The 25,859-nt window shown below is 42.9% G+C and overlaps 1 protein-coding gene across 6 annotated transcripts in view; it reads left to right on the top strand.

Moving 5' to 3' along the window:
- Positions 1 to 25,859, top strand: part of ARHGAP6 (Rho GTPase activating protein 6) — a 330,561-nt gene that overhangs the window by 221,144 nt on the left and 83,558 nt on the right. For all 6 annotated transcript variants that reach the window (XM_068268347.1, XM_068268345.1, XM_068268344.1 and 3 more), the window contains exon 2: positions 1 to 110. This exon is cut by the window's left edge and continues 50 nt beyond it. In XM_068268347.1, the coding sequence (XP_068124448.1) occupies positions 1 to 110 (110 nt within the window). The remainder of the gene's footprint in view (positions 111 to 25,859) is intronic.

Below are 25,859 nucleotides of genomic sequence, written 5' to 3'. Positions count from 1 at the left end.
GGTTCCCATACAGAGTCTATCTGAACTGGAGCGTGCACGGCTGCAGGAAGTTGCATTTTACCGTCTGCAGTCAGATTTTGACTTGAGCTGTCAGATCACTATTCCCAAAGGTAAGGGCATGCTTTGATGATTTGACATGGTAGCGGAGTGCTTTTTTCCTTAGTCTGCTTGTGTTCTGTTATCACAGACATCTTGATTCTTTCAATATTGCTGTGGTTTGGTTGTTCTCCAAATTCTCAGGTGAAATGTTTCAAAAAACCTCTACAACTAAAATACTTGAAAACTGACTTCTTTGCGGATTAAAGTGACTGCACAGTCAGCAGCAACCAGTCCCATACTTAATTCATTTTCTGCCTGACAAGAAGAACTGTAATCTGATTGGTTGTTTTAGGCAACATAAACATTCCCTTATACCACCAATTATAAACCATTCCTAACTAGTTTATAGAATAGTTAGCTAAAAGCATAGGTCATAGACTGGCGCCCCTCCAATCAGACTGGCACCCCTCCAATCTGTACTGAAATAACCTACAAAGCTCTCCACAATCTCTCTCCCCTGTACAACTTCTCACTAGTTTCCAGATACTATCCCAACAGCAACCTCAGATCTGCACACAACCTTTTTCTGTCCTCCTTCGATTCCATTAATCTGATCTAATTCCATAGGTGGGCCTGAGCAATCCATTTTTGAGTGATGATATGATCAAATTGGATGATCGGTTGTCTGGAGAATTGTATCGTTAATGACCACCTATAGACTGATCTGGTTCACTCCTAGTAAATCTCTGTATCAAGGAGCATTTGAGATGAGGTTTCCCACAACAGGGGGTGGTACATCATTAGTAAAGCAGTACATGTGGTAATAATGTCAGTAACCCTAATCATTTTAAATATAATCTGGCAGATAAGGACTATGGGGGCTGCCATTTTCACTTGTTTTCAAAGGAGCATACCTTAACTGTCATGCTCCTTCTTACTCCTCAGTAATGTTGATACCTTTCACTGACTTCGCAAATGCATGTAGCCTCTGAAATAATGAGATGCCTTGCTGGGCAAGTCAGTTCATAGTGATGCAAAGATAAGAATGGCAGCCCTGGAGTTTATGCCTTCAGTTATAAAAAAAAAACAAAAGAAGCTTAATGGGTACCTTAGGTTACATGTGACCTAAAGAGATAGACATTACTTTTCTTCTTTTTTTTTTGCTTGACATCGTTAATATTCAGCTAAACCACTGACCGTTTTTCTACAGTTGGGACCCAGTCAGATTATAGCATCCCTCACTGATAAGGAATGACAGCCATAAAACACTTTCCTTGCAGAGAACAGAGGATAGATAAACAAAGGTCAATAGTTCATATATTTTAGCTATCTGAAACACAGGACAGACTTTGTCATTGAGCTGACAAAAAACAATAAATCTACTCTAATTCAGTTTTATGTTATCTTTAAGAACTTAGTCATTTTTAGCAGTAGGAGGATAGATGCAATTGTTTATCTAAATTACTTTCACTTAAGGTTCTCTTCCTGCCAATGTAATTTTTGATCAAAACTCCTACATAAGGATTTTTTGTGTGAACTGAAAAGGTGAGGACAGTGGTCCTGCCTCAGCTGCATTACTGCCTCCGGACTTCACTGTCCACAACTGCTTTTTAGTGACTACTCTGCTTAAAGGATACCAGAGCTGAAACATATTGTAAAAGTGAGCAGTAGTGCACAGGCGCTGAGCTGGCTGCGCACGTCTTTGATTGCGTGCCTGCGGCTGGTAGTGCTCTGCGCATGACCTCACGACGACGCTGCACAATATTGGCTGCCTCAGCCGATAATCAGGCATCTATGCAATAGCCCCGACTCCCAACCCACAAGCGATCCTCCTGGCGGATCTACTGATTCCCCACTGATCCCATTCTTAGTACCGCTCCGCCGTGTGACATCATGCATGCACCACTCGTCATCCTTCTGTCCTCCCCTTGCCCCATCCACTTGCATATTCACTCGCTCAAGACAGATAGGTTATGCTTGGCACAAGTGCTGACCTCTCCCTTTCTGGTTTGCCTGAGCTGTGCAAGTACTCTGTTGTTAGCATTGGTGGGACTCTGAGCTCTCTGTGATGACAAAATATAATACTTTTTGTTTTTGTTTTTTGTTTTTTTTTTTTAAAAAGTTGAGTGAAACATTTTACTTTAGTTCTCACTAGAGCCGGATCTCCAATGGCCAGCAGGAGTGAACCGTGTATTAACCACTTTGATGGTCCATTGTTGTGTTTTACCGAATAAGCCATTGACTGTGAATCCTAGTAGAAAAATTTATTATTATTATTACTCTTACTATTACTTCCCTACAGCACTAATCAAAGAATATAGAACAACTCTCATTTCCTTTCAACATTCTATGGCTATTTTTTACATTTAATAACTTGTATTTAGAAGGACATTAAGCATTAAATGACTGCTATTTTTATGTCCTGAAATAAGAAATGTAGAGTTCTAAAGTAACAGACATGAGGTCAAATAAAGTGCTCCTCAGCTTCCCAAGATATGCTCTCTTCCCTGGGGCTTTGTAGGAAAACATCAAGCCTCCAGAGTGAAAGAGAGAATTATTATGTGGGTGGAACTGTCTTCAATGATAACTCTTCAGTTGTAATATGTTATGATTAATGCTAGACTAGCCTATTTGCTTCCCCTCCCTTTTATTTAAAGACTTCACCAGAAATGTAGTGCTGATTTTCAGCTTTGCATAGACCTGTTGGCTAGCACTCTCACCTTGCTTCACTAGAGCTCCAGGTCTGAATGTTGTCCTGGACACTATATGCATGGGGGTTTTATGTTATTTACGTAAGATATCTCTTATATCCCGAAAACATATTATTTGCTTTATTTATTTAAGTATTTATATAGCCGACATATTACGCAGCGCTGTACAGAGTATATTGTCTTGTCACTAACTCCCTCAGAGGGGCTCACAATCTAATACCTTCCATAGTCCTAGTTCTATGTATGTATCATGTAGTGCAGATTTCATAGTCTAGGGCCAATTTAGGGAGAAGCCAATTAACTTATCTGTATGTTTTTGAGATGTAGGAGAAAACCGGAGTGCCCGTAAGAAATACACACAGACAGCAATAGGCTTTCGAGGCCAGACGGACTGAAATTTGGAATTCAAATGAAGTCTAATGACTTCAGGTGTGACTGCGGGAAAATTTACCCAGAAGTCTTCGGGACAATGGCGTTTCATTACACGTCATAGGAGTAATGAAAGCCATGTTGCATTACTCACTACTGTGCTTCCTCTTTCAAGCCGGAAGGAGAAAGTGCGGAAGTGAGTGATGGGATGCGGCTTTCACTACGCCTATGAGGCGTAATGGAACGCAGACGTCCAGAAGACTTCTGGCTAAATTTCCTCCAAAATTAACCTATGGTAACTATGGTAGCAACCTTAGACACTGACACTGACAATGGTAGGGTAATTGACACAACAATGGACTCTGTAAAGTGCTGCTGCATAAATGCATATTGATAATATAAATGATAGTCCAAGAGGTTTTTTTTATTTTCTTCTCTTTGGATGGAAGTGGAAAATGGCTAGGGCCGTATTGTTTTATCTTTGCTGCATGTATATCTGTTAGGAAGAGTCTGCTGCTAGTTAAAGAAAGCAATACACATAATTATTTTTGTACTATAAGACTATATTTGTACTAGATTAGAGCTCATTATTATAGTCATTTTCATCCACATCCAAACTGTTTTTACTTTTACATAGGTTTGTTGCCTCTTTTTCAGTTTGGAAACTTAGATTAAGTTGAATATGAAAATTGACATTGCTGACTTCTAATAATCCTTTATGCCCCAGGAATTATTATGTGGGCTGCTGCACAGTGCTAGAATTAAATTACCTTATAATACTAATACTAATACTTAGGACTAAATTGTAAAATGATAGGGGCATCTACCACCTTATACCGGCTATACCAGTTGTAGTCGGTGGACATCATTGACTGGGCCCAAATAGCAGCACCTTCTGTAATTATTAGTTAAATTTAAGATTGAGATTTCATTTTGTATCCACCTTCCTATGCTGATTCTGGACTACTGAAGTGAGAAGAATATGGAGGCTGCCAACTGATCTTGCTTAAAAGGAAATAAATATGCAAGCCTCCGTATGTCTCTCGCTTCAGTTGTCCTTTAAACTGGGCAGCTAATCTTGTGGGACAGTGACAGTTGTATGACATTTGTGTAATTCTAGCCTGTCTGTATGTGTGTTAAGTTATGTAGCCTGATACAGAGGGTGTGCACTGCATGCTGGTGTAGGGATATCTTGCAGAGTACACATTAGACTAGTGGGCAGCACATAAAGTCTGCTTAAGCTGGACAAGCGCTATTGAACCATGATCCCACGTGAGTGGGTATATTGTCGTGGGCTATATGAGAGCTCACTTGCTTTTAGACTAGGAGTGGGTCCCCATTTCCCCTATGATGATTATGGTGCATTTATGTGTATGTGCTCATCCATAATCTTCTAATTTTAAATTATTCTAATGATCCATTGCCAGTACACTGATCATGTGTTCTAATTTCTCTCTGACTCATTATGTGCAGGCTTGTTGTATCCCTCTAGGCTCTGTTGTTTAAAATGTGAAAAAAAAAGGGTAAAGTCCAGTCCTAGACCTAGACACAAATGCTTTCATAGCTATGCTTAGCCACTCAATAGAAAAGCGTGTTTTAGTAGTGCCTTAAGTTTAAATAGAGGGTACTGACTGTCAGCTGAAGAAGAGGTTCACAAGATAGTGAAAAATGAATGTATATCAAACTGAAACAACCATGCTTAAACGGGAGGGCCGCTCACACCATTTATCAACATGCAATGCTTTCTTATCATGCGTACCTAGATGTTTTACAGACAATGCACACCTTTAGCCATCAGTTAAATAATTAACATGTGATTATGATTGTCAATTAGCTACAATGCTGGTTGAAATAAGTGGATTACCTGTAGTTCTAAATTTCGAGGTAAAGCTTCCTTTTCTCTACCCTATTGGAAGTGAAGAAGGTGTTCTGTAAAGGGGCCCATACACTGGTCGATTTCAGCGATCGAATCTATGGAATCGATCAGAAATAGATTCCAATCGGTGGATGGCCCATATAGTTGCATTGAATCTAATGGGTCCAATAATGCATTTAGATCGATTTCCAATACTTTTAATTCTGAAATCTATTGGAAATCTGTTCCTAGTGTGTGGCACACATCAGAGAGATTCCTGTTAGATTTGACTTGACAGGCATCTGACAGAAATCTATCTGATGTTCAAATCTGATGCAATTCTCTAAGTGTATGGCCCCTAATGCTGGGGATACACGGTACGTTTCTGTACCGTGTACCGAGCAGCTGATCCGGCCAGCTGATAATATTCAGCTGGTCCGATCACGCTGCTCGACCTCCGCCCGCTCGATCCCCGCCCACTGGTGAAATATACTCTAGAACTGATGAAATAAAATAACATGTTAACAAATGAAAAAAGATTATTTATTAATTTTGTTTAATTTAAATGGGGTGTGGGTCAACCATGATTCCAGTAGATGTCCTCTGAAGGGCATACCACTTGGTGGGGGAAGCACACTTTAATACCTTTAACCCCCTTAGCTTTATGCCCGACACTGTGTCGGGCATACCGCTCTGTGGCCCCAGGAGTCCACCATAATTAACTGTGCAAATTGATTGTAAACGCTCTAGCTAGCACTTGGCTAGCTAGTAAATATGTCGGGCACCCACCGCTCCCCTGCGATCCTCCGCGCTCCCCCCGTTTATATGTTATACCCCCCCTAGATCCAGCGATCGCTCAGCCTCCCGGCACAGCTCCAGTCTCTCTCTATGGGGAGGATCGGGTTTGCGCACGACGTCATGACGTCACCTGCGATACTCCCCATAGTGAAGATGGGAGCTGTCCAGGCAGGCTGCGCCGATCGCTGGATCCAGGTTGGGTAATGTATAAACGGGGGAGCGGCGGGGAGCGGAGGGTGCCGGAGACTTCTTCTAGCTAGCCTAGTGCTAGCTAGAGGGTTTACAGTCAATTTGCACAGCTATTTACTAATCAGGCAAAAAGTGACAACACCTCCTGAGCGGCGTAACGCTCAGGAGGTTAACCATAGATCTGGAACAAGCTGTCTGAAGTCTGACTGGATTAGCCATGTCTTTGTTTCAGCTGTGTGATTTAAGGTGGCCATACACTTGTTAGATTAGCAGCAGATAGATCATCGGATAGATTTTCTGATCTATCTGATATGTTTAGGAACATTTTTTTACTAGGAACAGATTTCCAATAGATTTCAGTATGAGAGTGATGTAGAGAAAGCCTTTTCTCCGCCCACAGCACAAACAAAGCCGCTTGAGGTATTCTAAAGAACATTTGGACAAGCCAGCTTCATTTTGGAATAAGGTGCTGTGGACTGATGAAACTAAAATTGAGTTATCTGGGCATAACAAGGGGCATTATGCATGCAGGAAAAACAACACAGCATTCCAAGAAAAACACCTGCTACCTACAGTAAAATATGGTGGTGATTCCATCATGCTGTGGGGCTGTGTGGCCAGTGCAGGGACTGGGAATCTTTTCAAAGTTGAGTGACGCATGGATTCTACTCAGTATCAGCAGATTCTGGAGACCAATTTCCAGGAATCCGTGACAAAGTTGAAGCTGCGCCGGGGCTGGATCTTTCAACAAGACAATGACCCTAAACAATGCTCAAAATCCACTAAGGCATTCATGCAGAGTAACAAGTACAATGTTCTGGAATGGACATCTCAGTCCCCAGACCTGGATATAATTGAAAATCTGTGGTGTGTGTTAAAGAGAACTGTCCATGCTTGGAAGCCATCAAACCTGAATGAACTAGAGATGTTTTGTAAAGAGGACTGGTCCAAAATACCTTCAACCAGAATCCAGACTCTAATTGGAACCTACATGAAGCGTTTAGAGGCTGTAATTTCTGCAGGAGGAGTATCTACTAAATATTGATTTCATTTCTTTTTTTATGCACCTGCCTAATTTTGTTTAAACAATTATTGCACACTTTCTGTAAATCCAATAAATCGCATTTCCCTTCTCAAATATCACTGTGTGTGTCTCCTATATGATATATTTAACTGACATTTTTTTATCGTAACAACCAACGATTTATACAGAAAAATCATGACGATTAACAAGGCTGCCCAAATTTTTGCATCCCACTGTATATACAGTAGATATAGATAATAGAGAGAAAAAAATATACATAATTTTTTTCTCTCTATTTTAGTGATACAATATATACATATGATACATACAAATACTGTATATGCACAGCTGCACCATTGCTGATGGATGGAATCTAGTTATGAAATCCATAATCCTAGATAGATAGATTTATAAAGATCCAACAAATCCCACGGTAGGGGTGTGTTTGTTTGTGTGTGTGTGTGTGTGTGTGTGTGTGTGTGTGTGTGTGTGTGTGTGTGTGTGCGTGTGTGTATATAATGTTTGCTTAGTAAATGTGCTCACCACATTTTTGGTGCTTTTAGTGAATTTACATTGTTTCAGACTTCCACAAGGTGACTTTGAAGTGAAATGGAAAGAAGATTTTAAATGACAAGAAAATTTCTGCAGCACCACTATGTTTATAGTATTTTTTTATTTCAATTAAAGTGCATTTCATTTCAATGTACAAAATCTGTAAATTTGGTACATATTAGGTGAGTTTTAGTCCACTTAGATGTACCTAGACAGGAAACGTGATCAGCCAAAAGAAGTATGTGTTCTTGGCCTCTGGCAAAATATGCACAATAGTAATTACTGGGTAGAGTAAGCGAAGGGAACTCTGTGGATTACCTTTGTTGTTATACAGGAGATTAGATAGGCTGGTTCAGAGTTGTAGAAGGTGAAGGAGACATGCTGTTCTTGGACAAATGTACATTATGTTTCCATAAACAATCACATACTTGATAGGCCGCAAAATCCGTTTTCCAGCATGTGTTATTTTTATGTGTTCTGCACTCATCATATACAAGTTATTTGGCAGTGTGGACCAACAGTGTGTATGAAACACGATTATTGTAACGTTTCCTAGCTAAATATTTTTAAAGATTTCTAAACTCCGCTTTGTTAATTACAAACCGTGTTTCTTTAGCCTTCTCATCCCAGAATGACCTTACAGTGTCTGTCTGGCATCCTCTTGAACATATTTCATTTTTTTCTTTTTGAGGATTTTTTTTTTGGGGGGGGAGGGGGGGGAGTAGAGAGGGAGGGTGGGTCGTTCTCCGTTTAAATAATCTTTATGCTCGCTAAAATGCTGGCTTCGTTAGAAAACACATGCTTGCAGTGTTATCAAAGCTGGCATAGATGTTCACATTTTATGCCCGTTGTCCAATACCGCTGATTTTGACTGATTTTGAGATCTATGGCGGTACAAACCCTCACACTAAAGCTAATGACTGGCAAAGTTTGTAAGCCTTATTTTTACAATATCAGATTATTGTGACAATAGCTAAAGGTGAAGTCCAATGCTCATTTTGCTCTTCAAACTAAATCGCTGTGCAAATATCCTAATCCACTACCATCAGATTAAAAATCCTTTAGTTGAGTGAGGAGTCTTGCACTTGTTGCAAAAGTTACATGTAACATGGATCACAGAGTAGGAGCTGTATCAGCCCAGCTTATCATAGTTTTTAGCATAGTTTCATAGTTCATAGCTCACCAAACTATTAAACCCACTAGGCTTCACCTTTAAGATCTGAAGAAGAAGTGAAGTGAATGTAAGTTGGTGTGAGTGGGATAAAACAATCTGCACTGGTTTGGGCTTCACTTGTGGCACAGAGAGTAAGTACAATCAAGTCTTAACGGGAAGGCCTGAGCAACTTAAAAATAAAAAATCCACTTACCTCGGGCATCCTCCAGCCCCTGGCAGCCATTCTGTGCCCTTGCCGCAGCTCCAGTGGCTCCCGGTCCACTCTGGTGCAGGTGAGGTCGGCATCTTCCTGGGCTCCAGCGTGCGGCTCACTGAGTCGCACTGACGTCATTCGGGCAGTACTGCGCAGGCCGGTACAGTTCAGATGACATCAGCGCAACTCTGAGAGCCGCTTGCACAGGCGCAGTGGACATCTTGCGCTGGAGGGAACCCCGGACCACCAGCGTGGAGCTGAGCTGCGGCAAGAGCACAGGATGGCTGGCAGGGGCAGGAGGAAGCCCCACGTAAGTGGATTCTTTTATTTTTAGGTTGCTCAGATGTATCCTTTAATTAGTGCTGGGCCTTTGCCATCCCTCTCTTCCAGACCCCCCCCCCCCCTTCCCCCATACCATGCAGGCTGGCATAGCTCAGGGTGTGGAGCCCAAGTGGTCCGGGGTCCAAAGTCTGGCTATACTAACCTGCATTTTTTGGGACAATCCAGGCTTTCTTTGGGTAATATTTTATTTCCAAGCATTGTTTACATTTATACGTGATCTACAGAGGAAAAATAGGCGTCCATGCAAAAATTACTCATTTTTGTCATGTTTCATCCTTTTTAATTTTCACATGACAAGTGCCAAAGGTTTAAAACACCTCAAAATACATTATGTGACTCATTCAAGTTACGGCTGGAATCCACTAGAGCGCTTTTTTGAGTGTTTAAAGATCGCTTTAAATCACTAGCGATTTCCCTAACCACTTAATGACATGCTGACTTATAAAAATGTCCTGCTGGAGCCTCTTAATGGGTCCAGGACGTTTTTATAAATCAGACAGTGTTGCTGCCGCTGTGCGCGTGCACGCTCCCGCGGGTGCACGTGCATCCCCGTGCACATGAAAATTGTGAACCCCCCCCCCAAAAAATACACCTTTATTTCCAAACGATAAATTGTCACCGTACTTGGTACTAGGGACATAATTCAAATCTTGTGATAACCAGGACAAATGGGAAGATAAAATGTGTGGGTTTTATGTACAGTAGCAGTGTTTATATTAAAACCATAGGGGATGAAATTGGAGAAATAGTGTATTTTTTCATTTTTTTCCTTGTATTTCCCTTGAAAATGTATAGAAAAGAAAGTAATTACTAAAAACAAATATTAACCCCAAAAAGCCCAATTTGTGGTGAAAAAAACAAGATATACCGTAAATCATTTCATTGTGATTAGTAGTGATTACGCTATTGGCAAATGAAAGGGATGAGCACGGAAAGGTGAAAATCGCTCTTGTCCATTAGGGTAAAAACAGCCTTGGGGTGAAGTGACTAAACGCTCTGCCAATGTACATGTAACAAATTCCACAGTAGCTATTGCGATTAGCAAAATCTCAATCACAGGACATACAGCATTTTGGGAGTGTTTGTGCTTCAATGTAAAATATATAAACGCTGGCAATTGCTCATGAATCGCTACGCACAGCAATTTGTGATGGATTTTAAATGACTGCAAACTGTAAAAAAAAAAAATATAAATAAGGACCAATCAGAATTAAATTCGCTAATCACAAATCGCTATCACAGTCGCTGGCAAAAAGCGTACACTTTTTAAAATCTTTACCAAAATCGCCTGAAAATGCTCATGAAATTTCTCACAAAATGCTAATTAAAAGCGAGTGCAATAGCGCTTTGCGATTTGTAGTGGTTTTTCCGGGCCTTCAAATATGCCATATGACATTTTATCACTAGTTGGGCATGTAGCATACCATTATGGCGAGCCTGTATGTCTGTAGCGATTGCATGCAAGTAGAACGAGATGGTTTTCAATTGCACAGTAAAATCACGGTTTGTCTAGTGGAGACTACTATATGATGAAAAGTACCTCTGCTGTACCTGATGCAGCCCCTTTAAAATAGCTTAAATATGCAGATCTGGGATTCTCCATTGTATTAAAATAAACCTGGCATTTCTCTGTTTATACTTTAAAGGCCATGAGCTTTTAACATTTTACAGTGTAAATAATAGCTTATATAGACCTCTACACAACAGGCTCTGTGTAGCACTGTTAAACACGACCATAATATTTTAACACCTTAAGGGCTTTGAGTCCCTGACTGTTTCATTTACTCACAATAGTCTGCTATTTGTTATGGAATAGGTTTGAATAGATTTTTATTTGCATTTGAATAATGTCTGGTCCCTGTCACTAAATTGACAAAAGAATAGGACAGGCTGCATTTGGCATGCATAACTCAGAGCATACACATAGCAAATGTAATTGAGATGCAGCTCCATATGGCGGTATTCTACACCGGAAGGCTGTGTTTAATACCCTTGTATACATGCTCAGTAACTGACACACTTAACAACCACTAATGGATTGTTGAGGCAACAATTCTGAGGGCAAGTTATGTAGGACCATAGTGTACTGTTCAATGGAGGCTGAAGGGAGATTGGTGAGTATACTGCATCATGCCACGTAGGAGACCTAGAAAGATGCCGGTAATGTTCTTGTTTGTTCTTTGCTAATCTCCATGGCTAAGGGCTCATTAGGTTCTTGTTAGTTCTATATCAGTTGCAATCCACTGTGGCAGTTTGCTAAAAAAGGATAAAAAATAAAATCATGGGGCAGCAGTTTACATACTAAATTCTCAGCAAATCTAGTATTGCTCGCCCTTGTTTTAATACCCCAGTAATGCTCCTTCACGTAATGTTTCTCCACATAGCATAAATCTGTATAGAGCCCCTTTGTGTTCACAGCAGAGCATGTTCTATTTACTTTGCAAGTTCCTACCCACATCAATTCAGTCTGGAACTTCATGCTACCCACATGCATTCTCAGCACCCCACACCCCATGTCACATGACTATCATGACAATGGAGTTTGGGTAGTTGTGAGCATAGAGAGATATGTGACGTTAGATACATATGACTGTTGGTTATACGGCTGTTTCTAGGTGCATTGGGTCTCTAACATCCACAGTCTGGACTCCCTGGAGAGAGGGAAAGGGATCTAGAGCACCCATAGCTGTGTAATAGACTTGGCATGCTGGGCTATTGTCAGGTTTACCTGGTTCTAAAAATAGCCCTGCATTTTCATTTTTGTGGGAGTAGGAAAAGGTGTTGGTAACGGAAAATATTTTCATCCCATCTTGTTGGCTATTGAATGAAAACCTATAACCCAGCAATCAGTTTTCTTCATAGATTAGGATGACCCAAAGACAGACACAGACAGAAATATCTCATAGTTTTCCAGCCACAAAATTTCAGACGCTGCAAGTTTTGCTGTGTGTATGTTGCTTATGGTTGTTTTACTGGGTAATCTTTCTGTCTATTCTTGCCCATATTTTCAGCATCTTTTTTTATCATGTATAAAATCGGTAAACTTTGACACAACCCTAAAAATGAAGCATGTGGATGTAATCAAACCTAGCTAAAGTTAAGTGGCTTTCCAGGAAAAAAAGTCCTTTAAACATGGCAGGTGTTTACAGCTTGCTGCATCATCGTACATTTCACAGAATATGTTCACTCTGGCTCAGATTTCCACAGTTTATGGCTCATTTAAACTGTATCTGCAGTTAAAGACTAGGAACACCTGCCAGTTTGTGATTCATACCAAGACTAATTTTACTGATCTATATGCTATAAGGGTTAGCTGTCCAGACTTGTATACTTGCAGTCCAAATCAGGTTTATACAAATGTGTGAGTTATTTAATACACTTTAAAATATTGTGCAGTATCCATTCACATCATTCGCTCTCCTGAGGGATTTTTGAAATGGCTGTTTACGAGATTCTGGGCCATATTTAGGCCAAGACCACTTAGGCCATGGCCTAGGGCACCACAGGAGCAAGGGCACCAAAGCAGTAGGCTAAACTGGTGCAGCAGTTGCAAGCTTGTAAATGCTGCATTGCAGGGAGATCAGGCAAGCGCTTGACCGCGGTACTCTGCTGCTAGCCGCTAGTTTGCATTGTTGCCGGTGGCTATGGACTTTGGCAGCATTGGAGACAGAAAGAAAGAGGAAGCTTCTACACAGGAGACGAGGTGATGGCTGCTGCAGTGTGACGGCGAGCTGGCTACCTATACTGAAAGGAAGGGGGGGGGGGGAAAGGACGGATTAAGGAAGTCATCTGGCTACTTATACTGGAGGGAAAGGGGGGAGGGGTCATCTAGCTACCTATATTCAGGTGGGGGGGTTATCAGGCTACCAATATTAGTGGGAGGGGACTTCCAGCTACCTATACTGGAGGGAAGGGGGGAGGGGTCATCTTGCTACCTATACTGAAGGGGCCTTGGGCGGTAAAGAGTACAAATCCGACGAGAGTACATTCTTAAGAAAGGTTGTCAGCTAAAGGCTACCCGGTTTAGCTCATGTTTAGTACACATGCCGGTTGTGTTTAATTGTTATAAAAAATAATGCAGTTTAGATTTGTTTTTTGTTGTTGTTTTTACATTAACAAAAACCAGGAAATTCCTCCCCCACATAGTAGCACCATAAATAAATAATACATTTTATTGACGTGACATTTTTGAAGTAAGTCACCTCCCCTGTTCGGTTTTAGTGTTTTTAGCCTAATTTTATATATCCCTGGGTGCCTCTTCTCCCTATTGTGCTGTTTACATCCGCCTACCTTCCAAGGGGTACTTTCTAGCCCCACTTGGTGTTGACCAGTGTGGGGGCAAGCAATTGTTATTTCTTTGAGGCTGCATTTCCACTTGTGCGGTTCGAGATCGCCGGGAAATCACCGCAGACGAAATCGCATGCGGGTGCGATTTTGCATGCGATTTCGCATAGGGTAGTAGGTGGGCGATTTTAACCATGTCACTGCCTGTGTAAATTAACATTACCTCCTATGCGAAATCGCACGCGAAATCGCGGGGAAAAACGCATGCCAAAACCGCATGCGATTTCCCTATTGGATACATTGTATGCGATTCGCTTAGCGGTGTGCGGGGAGCGAATTCTGACGGCCCGTGCAGATTTTCCCCGCACACAAAGACGCTCTGCACAACGCACAAGTGGAAACAGGTCCATCCACTTGTATTGGCTGTGCGAATCCGCATGCGGACAACACATGCGGATTCGCTATAGTGGAAATGAACCCTGAGAGTGACTACATCCAGTCCTGTCGAACACCCCAAGTGAGTCGGGTCTAAGATTTCCACCTGTTATAAGTTGTCTGTTGCCCCTCATGCATGCAACCCACCTTTGTAAGTAGTATTCAATTGGGCTCCCGTAGTGTCTGTTCTATTTCAAGGTGCCAGGACACCCCACATCCTTATGTTCAGTAACAGAGAGATCAGAAAAGCACCTCCACACTGGCTTATGAGTGCAGGGTTATCTTAGCAGACCCGTTATCAATTTGCCAATGGTGTAAATTGCCATAAAAGACATTTGGGTTGTAATATTTTATGTAGTAACAAGTAGACCCAAGCCTGTTTCAAAACGGGCTCTAGGTCTTTTTTTCTGCCGACCGCCGCCAGTGCGCATGCGTGGGCCCGAACACAACTGCCGCACGCGCGCGCCCGTCTGCCTCACCCACCTCGCTTCCCCGCCTCGCTCCCTGGTCACATCCAGCTGTTTGTTACTGCGCACATGTGCAGTAGCAAAAAACAGGGACAGCTGGATGCAGCGACACAGGGATTTTATTGTATAGGATGTTTATATAAGTGTTTGAGGGTCTGCATCTCTCAAGTCTACTGTATTCACTAGAAGGTGTCTTTTATCTTTCTTGAAGAATCCGGTCATCTTGTTGGAAGCCTGCTATCTACATATTACTCAGGCACTCAATGTACTCCCACCAGCAATGCCTATATCTACAGTATACCCGTCATGTTAATAGCAGCCACATCTGGTCAGTACGGACTGTTATTGCATGTGAGATAAAGCTCAGATTTATACAATGCTTTATTCAAGTGTTCAGTAAGGTGCAATAACCAGCTGTAGTGTATGTGCTGGTTGGTTACAGCAGTCTTACTGAACTTAAGATAAGATAATTAAAGCAAATCTCAGTCGTGTCCTCCTTGAAACAGCCAATACATGGGACCCATTGGAAGTTTGCTGCCACACTCATGTCCATAAATAAGGAGTCATGCACAGTAGCATGGAGCCGCTTGGTGCAAAAAAACGAATGGCTCATGTGTAGACACAAGGCATCCAGTACAGTCTAGCCACGCATGTTCATGGACAGGAGCATGGCTGCACGCCCCTCTCGACAAATCATTGTTGAAGAGGTTCAGGGGGTCCCAGTGCTGAATTGGTGGAGGCGAGAAGAATGGGGGACTTCTTGATTATCCAGAGTCTTCCCTGTACTGAGATTAGTATCTGAAAAAGGGCACATTTTTTGGCCTTGCCCTGTGCCCAAATTTCCCGACACCTTGATTATATGTATGTCATTTGGTTAACGTGCTGACTTTCTTGCATTCAGTATTGTCTTCTGTTTCTTTGTCCAGCTATAGGGGCGGACTGACCATTCGGGCACTCAGGCACGGACCGAGGGTCCGTGGTCAGGGGGGGCCCGCCAGAGCACCCTGAGCAGGAGGGGAGGAGCGCAATGAAAGGGAGCAGTATGTACAGCGGCGGAGAAGGGGGGGACGTTCCCCCCCCCCCACACTTCCCTCACCTTGGGGCCCCCCTTCCTGGCTCTCCCCTCCAGTAACTCGGCGGCTAACAGTGGTCAGCGGGCGGAGACTTACCGCTGTTCCTGCCTCCAGCCACAAGAGACGCTCTGCTCTGTGCGTGGCTAGTCTGGTCTTCTGTAGACCAGACTAGCCACGCACAGAGCACAGCGTCCCTTTCGGCGGGCGGCAGGAACGGCAGTAAGTCTCCACCCGCTGACCACTGTTAGCCGCCGAGTTACCGGAGGGGAGAGCCAGGAAGTTGGGCCCCAAGGTGAGACACCCCCCCCCTTCCCTACGCTGTGCACACCGCTCCCTTTCACTGCGCTCCTCCCCTCTTCGGGGGCACCTATAGACCTAGCTACATACTGGGGACACCTAAGACCTATACTGGGAATACCTATACACCTGGCTACATATACTGGGGACACCTATAGACCTGGCTTTACTGGGGGCATCTATACACCTGGCTACATATACTGGGAATACCTATACACCTGGCTACTTATACTGGGGACACCTATAGACCTGGCTACATATACTGGGAATACCTATACACCTGGCTACTTATACTGGGGACACCTATAGACCTGGCTACATATACTGGGAATACCTATACACCTGGCTACATATACTGGGGACACTTATACACCTGGCTGCATATACTGGGGACACCTATTCACATTGCTACATATACTGGGAATACCTATAGACCTGGCTGCATATGCTGGGGACACCTATAGACCTGGCTATCTATACTGGAGACACCTATAGACCTGGCTATCTGTACTGGGGACACCTATAGACCTGGCTACCTATTCTGGGGACACCTATAGTCTTGGCTACCTATACTGGGGACACCTATAAACCTGACTATCTAAACTGGGGACACCTATAGACCTGGTTATCTATTCTAGGGACACCTATAGACCTGGCTACTTATACTGGGGACACCTATAGACCTGGATACATGTACTGGGAACACCAATACACCTGGTTACTTCCACTGGGAATACCTTTAGACCTGTTACCTATACTGGGGGCGCCTATTTTGGGGTACCTGCTGCCAGATTAACTATTTTTTGGGAACCACTGCTGCTAGATTAAGTGTATTTTGGGGAACAGCTGACAGATTATGTGTATTTTTGGGGAACCGATGCCAAATTGTGTATGTTGGGGGAATCGCTGCTTCCAGATTATGTGTATTTTGGGGGAACCACTGCTGCAAGATTACATGTATTTTGGGTGATCCGTGCCAGATTATGCATATTTTGGGCAACCTCTGCCAAATTATGTGTATGTTAGGGAAACTGCTGCTGCCAGATTACGTCTATTTTGGGCGAACAACTGCCATATTATCTGTATTTTGGAGGAACCACTGCCAAATGGCGTAGATTTTTGGTGAAATTCAGTCAGATTACATGTATTGTGGGGAAACACTAAGGCAGAGCTCAAACTTCCCCGACAGACCTTTTACACCACTGCCAAGGTCATGTATATTTGTCCCCACCCATGACCACGCCCACATTATGTTGCACGACCACACCCATTTTTCAGCACGCCGCGCAGAGGTGTTTTTTTTTTAAATCAGTATAAAACATCTGTCGGCAGTAAATTATTAGATCTTACTCTGTAAAAAATAACATGTAATGTGGGCGACACTGGTACGGGGCCCCATAATCTCCTATTGCCCGGGGGCCCCATGAGTTGTCAGTCCGCCCCTGGTCCAGCACGAAGTTTTAAATCAGGATGACACTATTTATTGGCTAACTTTAAAGAAAAAGAGTAAGCTTTCGGCTAATAAGCCTTCTTCAGACTCAATTCATGTACGCTGACAAGATGGTTGTCCTACTGCCACTCTCAATAAACCATTTTTTTTTAAACTAACTTTTACAAATAAAATAGCAGACAGAATAGACAGATGTCCTGTTGCTTGTGTTGTGTGTCTTATGCCATTTTTGATATTTACAGATACAGTATTTAATCCTGCTTGGGTATTCTGTTGTTCCAATTTCAAGTGGTTCATTGACCATCTCTATGGCTTGACTGTTCTAACACAGGACGTTACAGGAACTGTGAACGTGAGACCAGCAGAGATGTAAAAAAGGCCTATCTCAGTGAATCCTGCTTTTGCTGCTTTGTGTTTATTTATAGGCTTTGCAAATCCTGTGCAAATGAGTCCAAGCTTTTCTTAGACAGCTTAGCAAAGTAATATTTTTCAGTCTGGTACAGGAGTTAACCTGTTACTTACTTTAGGCGAGCCAAATATAATTTACTTAGCAAGAAAACACAAGCAAGGCTAGTGTCTGAAAATGCTAGCTTAATTACTGTGTTAATATGCACATTCCTTAACATGATAGCTAAGTATTAACCTGCTAAGCACTGTCCTTTGGCAGCACGTAAAATATTGTGAAATAATAAGGTCTTGTTCACACAGGCATTAAGGGCTCATTCACACTGTAGGTGCTGAAAAAATGATGGCATGAATGAAGCTTTCAAGGTTTGTAGACAGTGTTTCCAGTTCAGGTCGTTTCCTGACTTCAACCTGAGCTCAAACTGCAGAAAAACATCTGTGTACACCTTGTGAAAACAAGAAAATGGTTACAAACTGCGGTTGACCTGTAGCCAGCTTACATGAAAAATGTTAGGTTCTACACAGCCCCTAAAGGTGGCCATACATGATACAATCAAATTGTTTTACTTTCGTTCCTATTCAATAAAGCAATAATAAAAAAAAACCAATTATGTTATCCGATGTGATGGAAAGCTATGATCGAATTTTCAATTGAATAGTGCATAATACATTGAAATCAATTTCAAACAGTGCAGTTGATCAAGGAAATTCACTGACTGGTATTAACTGGTGCTTTTATTTCAGTGGGACCCACAGGTATTTTCACTAAGGGATCGTTCACACTTTGTTCACACAGAGTGATTTTGTTTTTGTATAAGTGCTGGCCATTTTTAAAATTGCCTTAAAAGCGCTTCTGCAATGTTGCTCTATGTGAGTGTCCTCATATGAGCGATGAGCTTTCTATCCAATCGCAAACGTGGCTCCTGCACCATTTTCTGAGTTTGGGATTCAATAGAAAGGATAGGTAAATCGCTAAGCGCTTGAAAAAGCGATTTGAAAAGCAATTTTCTGAGCGCTTTTAACGAATAAGCCCATTGTCTTCATTTCTGGGCCAAAGAGTTCACTTCCTGACTGAAGTCAGGAAGTTAAAAAAACATTGCTACACAAAAGCGCTTAGAAAAGCTCTTTTCTAAGCGTAAATCGCTCTGAAAGCGCTTAGAAAAACGCTTTCAAAATCACTCAATAAATCGCTCAGTGCTTTTGATAGCGCTGGCAATTTATAATGTGAACAAGACCTTACTCCTATGGAGCTCAAAATGCTAGTCAGCATCACAAAAACACCAGACATGTACAGCTAATTCATATTGCAAAACATTGGTGACATTTCGGAGCCCTATTGCGCAGGTGAAGAATGCTCCTGGCTGGCTATGGGATGGGCACGCGGCCGGACTGCGCTGACTGGCTGAATTACCGGGACTCATAGCAGAAGATCCAGGTGGCGGAGGAGGACAGTGAGGGACTGATTGGCCTGAAGGGGGCTGGAAGAAGCCCCAGTTATGCATAAAACTTTTCTTTTCATCCGTCTCGGGAACCCTTTAATTCGTACTCCTCAAACCAAATTTTAACAACCTATCAAATTATTTGATTTCATGAGCAAAGGGACTGCATACATTTGCATAAAACAGCATCAGCAACAAATTATTTCCATCTGATTGAACATCTCTATTAGTGACACAGCTACACATCAGGCTTTATTCTTACAGCATAGATGTTATTTAGTATATATAAGAGATTCCTGTGTACACATCATATACTGTACAGTCACAATCAGATATGTACAGTATATCTGGCTTTAAAAATACGGGGACTGCTTTATTCAAGCAGCACAAGTTTTTTGATTGGTTTATTTCATTTTCGTGGACTAAGCAGAGCTATTACTGTATATATAAATGCTTTATGATGATTATTATCTGAGAAATAGAACATTTGATCATATTTTCTAATTTAATAACAGTTTAAATTCATTAGGATTAGAATTTTTTGATATTGCTGAGTTTGAATGCACCCATTTTAAAGAACTGTAGTAAGAGGACTATGAAGGCTGCTATATTTATTTCCTTTTAAAGGGAACCTTAACTGAGAGGGATATGGATGTTTCCTTTTAAACAACACCAGTTGCTTGTCAGTCCTGCTGATCTCTTTGGCTGCAGTAATGGCTGAATCACACACCTGAAACAAGCATGCAGATAATCCAATTTGACTTTAGTCAGAGCACCTGATCTGCATGCTTGTTCAGGGACTGTAGCTAAAAGTATTAGGGACACAGGATCAGCAGGAGAGTCAGGCAACTGGTATTATTTTCAGGGTTGCAGCTAAGGTTTTTGTGGCCCCAAGCGGACTGTAGGCTGAGGCCCTAACCCGCTGCGCCGAAAAATGGGTGTGATTATTGCACAGGAAAGTGGGCGTGGTCATGACATGTGGGTGGAATGTGGGAGGAGCCAACTGCATGATGCTTACATGTCAATATGAACAAAAAAAAATTTCAATGTAGAAAGAGGTAGACTTTACACCCCCCCCTCCCCAAAAAATAAAAAAAAAATACATAAACAAAAAAATACATAATTTAAGTAGGACATTAGACCTAAGGTAGGGATTAGATGGTGAGCTCCTATGAGGGCAGTCAGTGACATGGCTATGTACTTTGTAAAGTGCTGCACAAGAGGTCACGGCTGTAGTAACGCTGCGATATGCAGAAGCACACACGGCCAAGCATACACAACAGAGCACACAGCCACAGCCCGGTACACCAGCCCCAAGCCTGAACACAGCCAGCATTATAGGTGCTAAGTTACGAGCGCCACTGCAAAAAATGTGCGTGGTCATGATGTCGTGGGCGGGGCTAACTGTAATGTAACGTATAACAGTGAGGCGGCAGGTCAGAGTTTCCTCCCACAACAGTTAGGCAAAGTGACTAAGTCTCCCTGCACACTGCAAATCCGATTTGCTATTCCAATTTTCCCTGAATGCTATCAACAGAATAACACAGAAAAAACAGCATGCAGTAACGATTAATAATCGGAATCACATGTAAAAAAACGATTAAAAATCGGAATCGCATCCAGTGTGCAGGGAGCCTAAGAGTAATTAGACATCATTCCACAAACCCATAAGGAAGCAGTGTTTCTGCCATGATGTGGTGAGACAGAAAGTTTGCATCATGGATGTGCAGATGATAAATCAGCAGAAACTGATGCTATTTATTAGCATACCATTTAGTAGTCATGAGACGACAACAGAATGTCAAATGCTGCAACAATGATCCCAAAGCATATCAATTCAAAGAGGAGTAACAGTACCTGGCACCAAATGCAGCAGGGCAGACACACCAGGACTGGGACCAGGACACAGAGCGTGCTCATCCAAAATCCTTGTAATCCAATCGAGTTGAAGAAAAAAGCGGGGCACCACTCCTTTAAAAGTCCCTTTATTCCAGTGGGGGAGACAGCGGGTACATGCAGTGGGGGTATCAAGTGCCTGACAGTTGTTTCGCTGGTTTAAACCAGCTTCTTCAGAAGCAGTATGTGCCTACTAAAGGAGTGGTGCCCCGCTTTTTTCTTCAACATGATCCCAAAGCAGCATATGTAGCCAACTATGACCATCAAGTATTAAATGCAGCAACCATTACCTCTAACACATAAACTGCAAAAACCGTTACCTCCGACACATCAAATGCAAGAACCATTACCTCTGACACATGATATGCAGCAATCCCTACTTCTCACACATGATATGCAAAAACCCTACTTCCGACACATGATAAGCAACAACCCCTACTTCTGACTATATGCAACAACCCCTACTTCCGACACATGATATGCAAGAACTATTACCTCCAATACATGAAATGCAAGAACCATTACCTCTGAAACATGATATGCAACAACCCCAACTTCCGACAAATGAATGCAGCAAATGATTTCCCTAACACATGGAATACAGCAAACGTTACTTTTGACATATGAAATGCAGCAAATCGGAAATTAGGCAAATATTACCTCCCACGCATTAAAATTCAGTAAGCATTATCCCCCCACACATGGGGCTTGATTCACAAAGCGGTGCTAACTGTTAGCATGACTGTGAAAACCCCCTTAGCACGTCTAAACAAGCTTTTCACGCGCAAAACTTTACGCGCACAAAACTTTATGCGCGTAAAACTTTACGCGCGCACTGCACAGAGCGCAGGGCACATTCAAGCCTATGGGACTTAGCGCGCGCACAGGACTTTGCGCGCGTAAAACTTTGCGCGATCTGATTGAGAAAACCAGTGCTAACCTACTTAGCACCTTGGTTAGCGTGCCTAAAGACTTTAGACGTGCTAAGTAGGTTAGCACCGCATAGTGAATCAAGCTCATGAAAAATACACATATAAAAATGCAGCAAATGTTACCTTAGACATAATTTAATTAAATGTTCCGGCCCACTGGGTGCTGGCGGGATGGAGCTGCTGAGTATGCAGCTGAGAGGGTGACACTGGGCGGAAGGAGGATGACATTGCCTGGAAAGGGAGGAGGACGACACTAGGTGGGGAGGAGGATAACACTGGGTGGGGAGAGGGTGACGCTGACTGGGTTGGGAGGTGGGTGAAACTAATGGGGTGTGGAGGAGGGTGACAGACACTAAGTGGGGAGGAGGGTAATAGGTAGGTGTCCCAGTAAAGGTAGCTAGGCGTAGGTAGGTGCCCCCATGGGTAGCTAGGAGTAGGTAGGTGCCCCCGTAGGTAGCTAGGCGTAGGTAGGTGCCCCGTAGGTAGCTAGGCGTAGGTAGGTGCCCCATAGGTAGCTAGACGTAGGTAGGTGCCCCCATAGGTAGCTAGGCATAGGTAGGTGCCCCCATAGGTAGCTAGGCATAGGTAGGTGCCCCATAGGTAGCTAGGCGTAGGTAGGTGCCCCATAGGTAGCTAGGCGTAGGTAGGTACCCCCTGTAGGTAGCTAGGTATAGGTAGGTGCCCCCATAGGTAGCTAGGTGTAGCTAGGTGCCTCTATAGGTAGCTAGGCGTAGGTAGGTGCCCCATAGGTAGTTAGGTGTAGGTAGGTGCCCCTATAGCTAGCTAGGCATAAGTAGGTGCCCCCATAGATAGCTAGCGCCCAGGCGGGCAGGGAGCGGGGTTAAAAGGCGCAGACAGGCGGGCGAGGAGAGTGGTGGCTTTGCCAGGAGTCATGCGCCATTCTTACTTCCGGTTCCTGCAGTCCATGTGGAACGCAGGACCGGAAGTATGTGGTGCATATACCCGGCTTCAGGGAGGGTGGGCAGAGCAGGGGGCGGGAGCGGAACTAAAGCGGCCAAGCGGCCGCTCTTTTGGTGGGTGGGCAGGGACAGAGTCTTCCACTCGCCGGCGTCTGCCCGCCCCCTAAGCCCGAGTCCCAAGCAGCCGCTGCGAACGGTGACAGTGTGAAGTCACAACGACATCACGGAGCCTCCGAGGCCCTTAAAAACATGAGGCACCGAGCAGCCGCTTGGTCTGCTTGGTGCCTGGCGGCGCCCCTGATTCTTTTAAAAGGAAAAATCCATATCCTTCTCAATTTAGGTTCCCTTTAAAGGGGAACTGAAGAGACAGGTATATGGAGGCTGTCATGTTTATTTCCTTTTAAGCAATACCAGTTGCCTGGCAGCCCTGCTGATCCTCTGCCTCTAATACTATTAGCCACAGCCCCTGAACAAGCATGCAGCAGATCAGGTGTTTCAGTGGTTCAGACTTTAAAGTCAGATCTGACAAGACTAGCTGCATGCTTGTTTCTGGTTTTATTCAGATACTACTGCAGAGAAATAGACCAGCAGGGCTGCCAGGCAACTGGTATTGATTAAAAGGAAATCAATATGGCAGCCTCTGTATACCTCTTACTTCAGTTCCCCTTTAAGCAATACCAGTCCTGCTGGCTGTTCTGCTGATTCTCTGTCTCAGATACTATAAGCCATTGACCCTGAACAAGCATGCAGCAGATAAGGTGTTTCTGACATTATTGTCCGATCTGACAAGATTAGCTGCATGCTTGTTTCTGGTGTTACACTACTGCAGCCAAAGAAATCAGCAGGATTGCCAGGCAACTGCTATTACTTAAAGAAGAACTTTAGTGAAAGGTATATGGAGGCTGGCATATTTATTTCCTTTGAACCAATACCAGTTGCCTGGCTGTCCTGCTTATCCTCTGCTCTAGTACCTTTAGCCATAGACCCGGAACAAGCATGCAGCAGATCAGGTGTTTCTGACATTATTGTCCGATCTGACAAGATTAGCTGCATGCTTGTCGCTGGTGTTATTCAACCACTACTTCAGCCAACCACTACTTCAGCCAAATAGATCAGCAGGGCTGCCAGGCAACTGGTATTTCTTAAAAGGAAATAAATATGGCAGCCTCCATATCCCTCTCACTTCAATTGTCCTTTAGGCAGGGAACACACTTGCAGGGCCATTTACCCCTGCGATTCCCAGGTTTGCATCGTTTTTTTGCATTCGCATTTAACGCGTACGTTTTTCTGCATGCATTTACTCGTTTTCACGGCATGTACTGTATGCGAGCGTGCGGGGAAAAAGCAGAAAACGGAGCACTGAAAAAACGCAAACAAACGCATGCAACACAGGCGTTTCCCGCACAAGGCTATTGACTTCAATAACCTGTACAATCATGTGAGTTGTGCAGTTCGCAGCAAAAATGTGCGAAAACGCATGTAGTGTGTTCCCTGCCTAAGTTAAGAATGAGGAAGCCTTTATCATCAGCTTCCTATAGCACATAGATTCCATTATTGTAGGTTGCAGTTTTCTCAGCTAGTTTAGTCGAGGTTTCTCCCTTCCTACTAGTTTGAATTACTATGCTAAGTCAAACTACAGAGCAACCCTCTCTACTCTCAGCTCCTCTAACGTGTTTGTTTCAGACTATATGATCAGATTTATGAAAACAGGATTTTTAGCTGCAGAAGTTTTGTTTCATGCAAAATAAGAAACATTTGAACAGTGTGATTGCTAATCTTTCACAGGGTGTGTTTAGCTTTGTGTGTGGAGGTGACCTTTAAATCATACATGTAGACATAAACGATACAACAAAGCACGCGGGATACTGACAAGACCTGAACTTATCATGTAATATCTGCATAGGAACTATTCCAAAAGTGAGCACGTAAGTTTAACTTTAAGTAGGAGACTGCTTTTTAGCTGGGCTGGTTACATTCATACCATTACTATGATGCAGGCTGTACAAAATGAATATTTAGTACAGCATGTCCCAGATAGAACTGATAACTGTCTCTTTGTTGATGATATACCCTGGACGGTAGCAGAACGATCTTGCGTTTCACATAAGCTTTCTTTATAAATAACTTCAAAGGGAATCCTGAACATACCGGGGTATGTGCCCCTGCTGTTTGTTTTATAGACGTATGGCAGTGTATTGTTAAAGGGAACCATGCACCACTTTTTTTCCCTGGTTTCTAATAGCTTATAGGAGCTGCCATGTTCCCCCCTCTCCTTCTAGCTGACCATTATTTATTCAGGGGAAGGTGTGAAGATAGCATCTGTGACTTCTGTAAAGTCTTTAAAGCACAGATCCCTATGTCCAAACCCCCCTGCTGAGGAAAGTAATTTTTTTTTTCGCTCTCTGCTAACGTGCGCAATACAATAATTACATCAGTACTTATCTGCCTGAAATATCTGGGTTCGGGCAGGCTGTGGAAGTAGGGTGAAAAGTCTCTGCTAAACTTTTTAAATGTAAGAGAAGAGGTAAAATTAGTTTTTTTTGTTGTTTTTTTGTTGTTGTTTTTTTTTAGTAATGGGCCACATTACTGGCATGCATTTTTAATGTGCTATTGTAATGCCCTGGGCGCTAAAAATAGGGCTTGGTCCACTTTAAACTTTGGTGTCCACTCGAAATTAACATAAGTGAAAGAGGTGATACCTCTGATATGGGCTCATTACCAGAATGCGATCACACTGTGATCACATCTCTAATCAATATTTTTTCTTCAGTATAGAGGTTTTGTAATAACATGACACTGCCGTGTTAAGCTCTACCATAAAATTGTTATCAAATTGTGTTGTTTTCCTTAACATCACTTCCTGTCTGTCTAGTTGCACTCCAGTATTGGGTGTCTGTTGTACAACTGGACCTCATGCCACACATTCTCTCCCCTTCACCTCCTCCTGTTCCATTCCATTTAAAAGGCACAGAATCTGCATGGCAATGAAGATGCTGGCACAGCACATTCAGTGTA

This window comes from Hyperolius riggenbachi, chromosome 2 (assembly GCF_040937935.1).
Source record: "Hyperolius riggenbachi isolate aHypRig1 chromosome 2, aHypRig1.pri, whole genome shotgun sequence".
Lineage (NCBI taxonomy): Eukaryota > Metazoa > Chordata > Amphibia > Anura > Hyperoliidae > Hyperolius > Hyperolius riggenbachi.
Note: the sequence above shows the minus strand (reverse complement) of the source record. Positions and strands in the feature narration are given on the sequence as shown.